The sequence below is a fragment of the Ranitomeya variabilis genome, chromosome 4 (genome assembly GCF_051348905.1).
Source record: "Ranitomeya variabilis isolate aRanVar5 chromosome 4, aRanVar5.hap1, whole genome shotgun sequence".
In the NCBI taxonomy this organism is placed as follows: Eukaryota; Metazoa; Chordata; class Amphibia; order Anura; family Dendrobatidae; genus Ranitomeya; species Ranitomeya variabilis.
The window spans coordinates 440,712,032-440,721,299 of record NC_135235.1 but is presented as its reverse complement, the minus strand read 5'-3'; the positions used below and the strand labels follow the sequence as shown (position 1 = coordinate 440,721,299).

The window sequence follows — 9,268 nt, the reverse complement described above, 5'->3', positions numbered from 1 at the left end:
CTGGAAAACCGTGCTCAAATGCAAAAATTCGGGCATGGCTGGCCTGTCCGAGGCCCGCTGGCGCTGTCGGGAATTCCCGAACGAAGGTGCGCCAGAGGCCTCGGGCAGGGGAACACCTGATGGACCGGCTGCCGGTTCTCCAGATGGTGGTGCAAGCCTGCTGTCGCTGTGGGAGGGCTGTGACGGGTCAGATGGCGATTCATGAAGGGCCGCTCCTGCGGGGCGAGCTCGCTCGAGGGTGCTGCTGTGTGTCCTGTGAAAAGATAATGAAAAAATTAGTCTTCAATTAATTACCTATCACATACGCCAACTCCTGTAATAAAATTAACATTACATGACACATCAATACATTACAATCCCCTGTCTCTCAGTCTGTGTGGCCTATAATAAATTGCTGATTGTTATCGCCAGCTGACCATTAGGGCTGACGCTAACAATCATGGACATACCTACGGCAGAAAATGACTGTTCATGCCCGCTGCCAAAGCCAATGCATACCTCTGTCATCGTTTTTAAAACTTTTTGGCCCAAAAATCTTTCTTGATGCTGCCTATGCCGCCAAAATAGTCTAAAATTTAAAGTCAAGAAAAACTTTTTGAAAAAAAACAAAAAAAAAACAGTCACTTTGCTGATCTGATCGCAGGAACGGCCATGACGTTAGGATCATGTGATCGAGACGTCATCATTATTCCTGCGATCAGAACTACCCTGACTCCAAACGTAACCTGTCATGGACTACAATGACTCACGCCTAACCCAAAAAATAACTAATGGGCTATATACCATTCCACTAGGGTAAAAGGATGGCCAATATGCTACGCTGACTACATGGATGGCCAATACACTATGTTCCTTTGGAAATATACTACCGTATATACTCGAGTATAAGCCGAGATTTTCCACCCAAATTTTGGGGCTGAAAGTGCCCCCTCGACTTATACTCGAGTCACGGTCGGCGGGTGAGGGGGAGAGGGCGCTGAGGCATACTTACCTAGTCCCGGCGATCCTGACGCTCCCCCTGCCCGTCCCACGGTCTCCGGGTGCCGCAGCTCTTCCCCTGTTCAGCGGTCACGTGGGACCGCTCATTAGAGAAATGACTAGGCTGCTCCACCTCCCATAGGGGCGGAGCCGCATAATTCATTTCTCTAATCAGCGCTGCCGGTGACCGCTGACAGAGGAAGAGGCTGCGGCACCGAAGACCAGCTGTCCATGGGAAGGAGCAGGACGCCGGGAGCAGGTAAGTATCGCATATTCACCTGTCCTCGTTCCACACGCCGGGCGCTGTCTCCATCTTCCCGGCGTCTCTCTGCACTGACTGTGCAGGTCAGAGGGCGCAATGACGCATATAGTGTGCGCGCTGCCCTCTGCCTGATCAGTCAGTGCGGAGAGACGCCGGGAAGATGGCGCGGAGGAGCTGCAAGCAAGAGAGGTGAGTATGTGGTTTTTTTTTTTATTGCAGCAGCAGCACAGCTATGGGGCAATAATGGACGGGGCAGAGCACTATATGGCGCAGCTAGGGGGCAATAATGGTGCAGAGCACTATATGGCACAGCTATGGGGCAATAATGGTGCAGAGCACTATATGGCACAGCTATGGGGCAATAATGGTGCAGAGCACTATATGGCACAGCTATGGGGCAATAATATGCAGAGCACTATATGGCACAGCTATGGGGCAATAATGGTGCAGAGCACTATATGGCACAGCTATGGGGCAATAAGGGTGCAGAGCACTATATGGCACAGCTATGGGGCAATAATGGTGAAGAGCACTATATGGCACAGCTATGGGGCAATAATGGTGCAGAGCACTATATGGCACAGCTATGGGGCAATAAGGGTGCAGAGCACTATATGGCACAGCTATGGGTGTTGTGAATTTGGTTTCTGGGCTCCCCCGGTGGTTTCTGGTGGTACTGCACTTGTGTGCTTCATCTCCTCTGTTCACCTGTTTCCATCAGGATGTGGGAGTTGTCTATTTAGCCTTGCTCCTCAGTCATTTCTATGCCGGCCAACAATGTTACCAGAAGCCTTTCTGTTGCATGTTCCTGCTCCTAGACTACTATCAGCTAAGTTGGACTTGTAGTCCTAAGATTGTTTTGCATTTTTGTTCCAGTTCTCTGTGTTTGAATATTTCTGAGGCTGGAAGCTCTTGTGAGCTGAAATTGCCACTCTGGTGTCATGAGTTGATATTAGAGTCTTAAAGTAATTTCAGGATGGTGTTTTGAAAGGGTTTTCAGCTGACTGTGAAGTTCCCTTTTCTGTCTTCCTACTATCTAGTAAGCGGACCTCAATTTGCTAAACCTATCTTCATACTTCGTATGTCAATTTCCTCTAAAATCACCGACAATATATGTGGGGGCTACTGTCTGCCTTTTGGGGAAAATTTCTCTAGAGGTAAGCCAGGTCTGTATTTTCCTCTGCTAGGGTCAGTCAGTCCTCCGGCTGGCGCTGGGCGTCTAGGAATAAAACGTAGGCACGCTACCCGGCCACTGTTAGTTGTGCGGTAGGTTTAGCTCACAGTCAGCTCGAGTTCCCATCTTCCAAGAGCTAGTCCTTTTGTATGCTTTACTACGGTCTCTTGCCATTGAGAACCATGACATATGGGGCAATAATGGTGCAGAGCACTATATGGCACAGCTATGGGGCAATAATGGTGCAGAGCACTATATGGCACAGCTATGGGGCAATAAGGGTGCAGAGCACTATATGGCACAGCTATGGGGCAATAATGGTGCAGAGCACTATATGGCACAGCTATGGGGCAATAATGGTGCAGAGCACTATATGACACAGCTATGGGGCAATAATGGTGCAGAGCACTATATGGCACAGCTATGGGGCAATAAGGGTGCAGAGCACTATATGGCACAGCTATGGGGCAATAATGGTGCAGAGCACTATATGGCACAGCTATGGGGCAATAATGGTGCAGAGCACTATATGGCACAGCTATGGGGCAATAAGGGTGCAGAGCACTATATGGCACAGCTATGGGGCAATAATGGTGCAGAGCACTATATGGCACAGCTATGGGGCAATAATGGTGCAGAGCACTATATGGCACAGCTATGGGGCAATAATGAATGGTGCAGAGCACTATATGGCACAGCTATGGGGCAATAATGAACGGTATGGAGCATCTATTTTTATTTTTGAAATTCACCGGTAGCTGCTGCATTTTCCACCCTAGGCTTATACTCGAGTATATACGGTATGTGGATACGTGGCTATAACGTGTACTATGTGGCTGCGTTATAGTGGCCTGGCAATATACGATGTGGATGCACAATGTACGTGCCTGTGCAATGTACTATGTGGCTGGGCAATATGCTATGTGTCTGGGCAATGTACAATGTGGATGTGCAATATGGTATGTTGACAAAATACTTACTGTCGGCGGCCAAGAACCGGTCTTAAGAACTCGAGTGCCCTGTTATATTTATAGGGCACCGACTTGGACGCAGCAGCACCACTCCGAGCTTGCTCCTCCGCAGCACGGATCCCCTTATTGAAACGGTCCTTCATGGATCGCCATCTGGTCCTCAACTTTTTCACTGTGAATGTAAAGACAAAAAAATGGTTACATATTTAGCATTTTAAAAGGATAAAACAACCGTGTGCGATGCAAAGTTTAGGCGTTGATCGCATCACACACGGTTGTGTTTATCCTGGCAAGATGGGTCATAGCAGCGACTCTGCAATACTCACTAAAGTTGCCTTTGTCCTTCGCTGAGGCACTGTCAAAGCCATCCCACAGCGACTTTGCCACCTCTGCCCACAAACGCCTCGACACCACCTGGTCCATGTGCCGAGGGTCACGGCTGTCCCACAACGGGCCACGCTCCTGGATGCTGGAGATCAGGAGGTCCACATCTATACTGTCTCCTTGGGCCCGTTGTGAAACCTAGAAAAATTAGAAAACAAATAGGTTACAAATATGCAAATATTAACAACCACCAGCACCTGGCATGATAGGTACCTTTGCCCTATCCTTTGCCATTTGATGTATGTATATTGATGTTTTCTACACCTGTATTTTGGAATGTTTGTGTGCAGGCAGTTCAACTTTATTTTACCTTCCCCCAATACTTGCTTCCCTGAAAATCTATAATGTAATTAAGCTTAGTAAACCTCCCTAGTGAAACCAGGATGCTCCTCAAATGTAATGTTCCTCACAGCAGGATGCTACTCCAAAAAAAACAAAAAAAATACTCACTCGCCGGCCTGACGCCACATCTTGGCCCCGATCTCTCTGCTCCCGCTGTGTGCCTTCTCCCTCACTTGAAGAAGCCTGGAAAAATTGTATACAAAAATTATTGTCAATGCTACAAATGGCAGCGAATAGTAAGCAACTGGACATAATTACTCACCGCACTCCCCCGCGCCGATTGCCCAGATGCTGAAGAACTTGGCATTCTTGCAAGTTTGTTCTGCAATAAAAAAATGAGCAAAAAAATCACATCCAATGCCACATACAATTAAATAGGCCCAAAACATTAAAACAAACACAATTGACTGTTGACTGATAGGACAATGCAAACTCAAAAAACGACACCACAACGCCATACATTGCAAAAGAAAACAATACAAGAATAGACCCAAACAAAATTAAGCCAAAATAGACACCTATGTCCAAATTTTTAAAGATACAAACTTACAAAAAAAACCTTCCATTAAAAAAAAAGGCACAATGAAATAGCAAACTAATGAACGCCATAATTTTCAATTACAACAAAACATGATCCAAAACAACACCATCTGGTGTCATCCACCGAAATACATCAGAAAAAGGCGATAAATACAATTCTAGATAATAAGCAATAAACATTACGGGACAACCGCTGTTACAATATACAGCAACCCAAAAGATAACCCATAGTCAAATAGAAAAGAAAACAAAAGAAATTTTAAAAAAAGGGCCCCAACTAAAAAACAAAAAAAAAATAAAGGCCATACTACACACTTGGCAATGGAAACATTCAAGAAAGGAGATACATACGGAAGCCATACGGAAAACGACGTAAAAACATCATAGATAAAACCAAAAAACAACAAAAGGGAAAATACAATTGAAAATAGAAAGGCATAGCAGCACAGAACAATACAATACAAATGAAACATCATAAATGTAGCCCCCCCAACAGCAAGAAAAGACACTCAAGGAAAGAAAAAAAAATGCCAACAGCATAATAAAACACAGCATGACATGAGCCAAGAAAATGCCATACGGTTACCCCCAACAATAGAAACCATAAAAAGACATGCACCAGAAATTTAACATAAAAATCTGCAAAATTAAAGACATTGAACAAGCGCATGACACCAGAACAACCCAAAACCAAGCAAGGCCGAAGCCAATAAACGCCAGCATATAACGCCAGAAGTACATCATAACCAGATTAAAAAACACAATTTTGCAATAACAACCCACAGTGCCATAACCGTACAATAGTACACACCAAACATTGCACAAATTTTAAATCAAAATCAAGAAATAAAACACAGAATAAAAAAATATGCAAAGAGAAATATATACTTACAGGTTTGGAAAGCAGGTTTCTTCTCAGTGACTTGTCTTCTGTGCTAGCCTTGTGAAAGACAATGCCAAACCCCTTTTTTTTTCTATATATATAGTGTTTTTTTTTTGTCTAGACAAAGTCTAGACAATGTTTTGCATTTTTAATTGGAAAACGCATGCGTCGTACAACGCACCACGACGCAAGTACTTGCGTCGTCTGCGTTGTCAATACAAGTCAATGGGAAAAAAGGCGCATCGACGACGCAAACACGACGCAAACACGACGCATGCGTTTTTTCAAAAGTCTGCGCCGCCCAAAAAATGCAACATGTTGCGTTTGCCGCGCCCTGACAGGTGCGCCCTAACGCCGCATGCGGCGTACAACGCACCAAAACGCATGACAACGCATGTACATGCGGCGCCAATGTTAAAGATAGGGCCGCACGACGCATGCGTTTTGTTGCGGCGACGACGCTGCGGCGCACAACGCAAATGTGAACGTAGCATTACTACACTGACCACAAACACCTAAGGAGCTTCCCCCAGCGCTCACCATGCACAACCATCACATGCTGCAACACAAACACATCTATTATGTCCCAGGAAATAAATATTCTAAATATTTTTCTATTATGTCCCAAGAATTCTTATTTCCAACTGCGGGGTCTTTAGTAAGAACACAGAACTGGCAATAGGTCTCTGAGAAGAAAATATGCAGAAGTGCTGGCATCAGTACCACGATTTAATATGTTGATCCAGGGAATTGAATGGCTGCCAGTGTAGGAACGGGAAGGAATTTTTCTCTCAAAGCTTCAGGAAGGATTTAAAATATTTTTATTGATTTAATGGGATTATATTTTCGCAGTTCAGCTACAAGTTCATGTGTTTGGGAGGCTTCTTAGTTCTCCTGACATTCACTTTAGTAAATGCTAATATTCCCCATGAAAACAAGCAATACTAGAGCTGTGCAGTGAGGTCCCGCTGTTATTCCTCCTAGAAATGTATTAACAAACTGGTTACTTGTTATCTGAGCCGAGGTTTCTCAGTGTCAGCACCGCGTGATCCGATTCTTGGATGAGAGAACTGTCGCATAGGTGAGGAGAAGATGGAGAACAAGATTTCTCCATTGTGTGAATCCGCGGAAATCAGACTCCACTCAGATGCCATCAGAATGCAGTCTGAAGTTTTCAGCGCACCCATAGACTTGAATGGTGAGGTCTTCAGAATTCAGGGTGAAATCGCAATATGCTGTGATCTTTTTCATAGACAGATTCCGTCAGTAAAAAATATCGGTAATCAGCGCTGCCCCATTAAATAACATTGGTCCGAGTGGCATTTGATAAAATGTCAGATGGCACGCATACAATTTATACACTCGTGTGACGGACCACAATGTGGTCCATGCTAAGACGGATTTGCAGGAGCAAAACCAAAGACAGAAACATAATGATTGAATATGGAGCTCCCTGCCTGGGCCGTGGGGTACTCGTTACCGAGTCCGGTCTTAAAGGGGATGTCACGGTGGCTGCGACCCGGTCCGTGGCCCTGGGCGTCCAATAAAAGGGGAAAGGTCTTTTAAGGGAAATTGTGGTAAAGTCTGTCGTGACGCCACCTGTGGAGTTCGGTCAATAGTGGGACCGACGCTGCATTAAAGGGGTCCTCTGAGGGATGTTGTCGCAGCAATGATGGTGACGCTTCCCACAGGTGAAGCGGGGTCCCCAGAGGTCCTGAAGTGTATGGCAATAGTGGTGTAGGCCGGTAAAATGAGTAAAGGACACAAGTTGTAAGTCTTTACCTGGTTTACTGGTGGTGGTCCGGCCGGCTCAGAGGCAATGGGAGAATCTCCTTCCCAGTTGAGGTCCGTAAGCCTTTCCAACTAGTGCTTGCTGTATATGAAGTCCCTGCTGCCTGAAGCTTTCTGCAGAGTCCTCTATTCCCCCTGTCCTGAGACAGGTACAGTACAGACCAAAGGTTTGGACACTCCGTCTCATTTAAAGATTTTTCTGTATTTTCATGACTATGAAAATTGTACATTCACATTGAAGCATGGGCGGACATACCGCCTGTTCAACCTGTGCAGCTGCACAGGGGCCCGGAGGCTCCAGGGGGCCCCTGCAGGCCAGCGTTAGGTCCTCGCTCCCCCGGGGTCCCCAGCTAGCGGCACATCACGCAGCTGCTATGGGGCCCCTGTGAGGCAGGGGGCCCGCCTGCCCCCAGCGCCGACTCACCCGCCGCATTTAACTACACCGGCGTCTGCCGGTACAGTTCAAAGCAATGATGGAGGAGAGAGCGTCAGCTGATGCTCCCTCTCCCATCATCCTCCCCTCTGCCTCTGACAGACACTGCCGCGCACTCACTGTGTGCCGGCAGGAACTGGAAGCAGCGCGGGCACGAGGAGAGGTGAGGAGTGTGCTGTGTTGTTGTTTTTTTTACACTATAACAGTGAGTACTTGACTGTGGGGCCATTCTGGGGGGGAGAGCTGCGCTGTATACTATGAGGCAGTGTGCTGTACACTATGAGGCTGCACTGTATACCATGAGGCTGTGTGCTGTATACCATGAGGCTGTGTGCTGTATACCATGAGGCTGCGCTGTATACTATGAGGCAGTGCTGTATACCATGAGGCTGTGTGCTGTATACCATGAGGCTGCGCTGTATACTATGAGGCTGCGCTGTATACTATGAGGCTGTGTGCTGTACACTATGAGGCTGCACTGTATACCATGAGGCTGTGTGCTCTATACCATGAGGCTGTGTGCTGTATACCATGAGGCTGCGCTGTATACTATGAGGCAGTGCTGTATACCATGAGACTGTGTGCTGTATACCATGAGGCTGCGCTGTATACTATGAGGCTGCGCTGTATACTATGAGGCTGTGCTGTATACTATGAGGCTGCGCTGTATACTATGAGGCTGCGCTGTATACTATGAGGCTGTTCTGTATACTATGAGGCTGCGCTGTATACTATGAGGCTGTTCTGTATACTATGAGGCTGCGCTGTATACTATGCGGGCAGTGCTGTATACTATGCGGGCTGTGCTGTATACTATGTGGGCTGTGTTGTATACTAAGGTGGGTACATTATACGTTATCTTCTATGGGGGAGGCTGTGTTATATACTATGGGGGGTGCATTATATTCTATGGGGAAGGCTGTGTTACATACTATGGGGGGCTGCATTATATTCTATGGGGGCTACATTATATTCTATGGGGAGGTGGACTGTATTATATTCCAAGGGGGGCTACATTATATTCTATGGGGGGCTGTATTAGATTTTATGAGGGAGGATTGCATCATACTCTTTGATGGGGCTACATTATATTCTATGGGGAGGTGGGCTGTATTATATTCTATGGGGGTGTTGTATGTTTGGTATTTTTCGTTACCCCTGTTCGTATTATCTTGTTAGTCTGGTTGGTATATTACGGTACACTATTAATCACCTCCTTCCTGCGTGCGGTAAGGGTGCAGACTGAGGGTGGAGCTAAGGCAAGGTATGTGGCAACAGCATCTTCATCATCAGAAGTAACCTGGGGAACAGGGCAAGCTAGGGGCCCCTAGTGTTAGGGACAGGGAATGAGCCCCTGGTCCCAGGACACCCGACAACAGAGTTGTGACAAATACACTCCTCAGTCCTCCAAATAGTATAGTAAACTAATTTTAGTCCTCAATATTGTATAATGCACCCCCCATAGTCCTTCATGTAGTGCAATCCACCCCATAGTTCTTCATATAGTATA

The 9,268-nt window shown here is 46.4% G+C and overlaps 1 protein-coding gene across 1 annotated transcript; it reads right to left on the bottom strand.

Moving 5' to 3' along the window:
• Window positions 1-3,221: 3,221 nt before the first annotated feature.
• On the bottom strand, window positions 3,222-4,418 carry LOC143767909 (uncharacterized). Its single transcript, XM_077256429.1, has 4 exons — window positions 4,374-4,418; window positions 4,220-4,294; window positions 3,712-3,907; window positions 3,222-3,557 (listed from the first exon to the last, which is right to left on the bottom strand). Exons 1-4 carry the CDS (start codon window positions 4,416-4,418, stop codon window positions 3,391-3,393), a joined length of 483 nt encoding a protein of 160 aa, XP_077112544.1. The 3' UTR covers window positions 3,222-3,390.
• Between the last annotated feature and the right edge of the window lie 4,850 nt (window positions 4,419-9,268).

Excerpts from the sequence above, each read along its gene's own strand:
- LOC143767909 (XM_077256429.1), bottom strand. The coding sequence starts at position 4,418 with ATGCCAAGTTCTTCAGCATCTGGGCAATCGGCGCGGGGGAGTGCG. Across the intron at positions 4,295-4,373 it reads AATCGGCGCGGGGGAGTGCG|GCTTCTTCAAGTGAGGGAGA; the intron begins GTGAGTAATTAT and ends CAATTTTTCCAG. Across the intron at positions 3,908-4,219 it reads ATGTGGCGTCAGGCCGGCGA|GTTTCACAACGGGCCCAAGG; the intron begins GTGAGTATTTTT and ends TAATTTTTCTAG.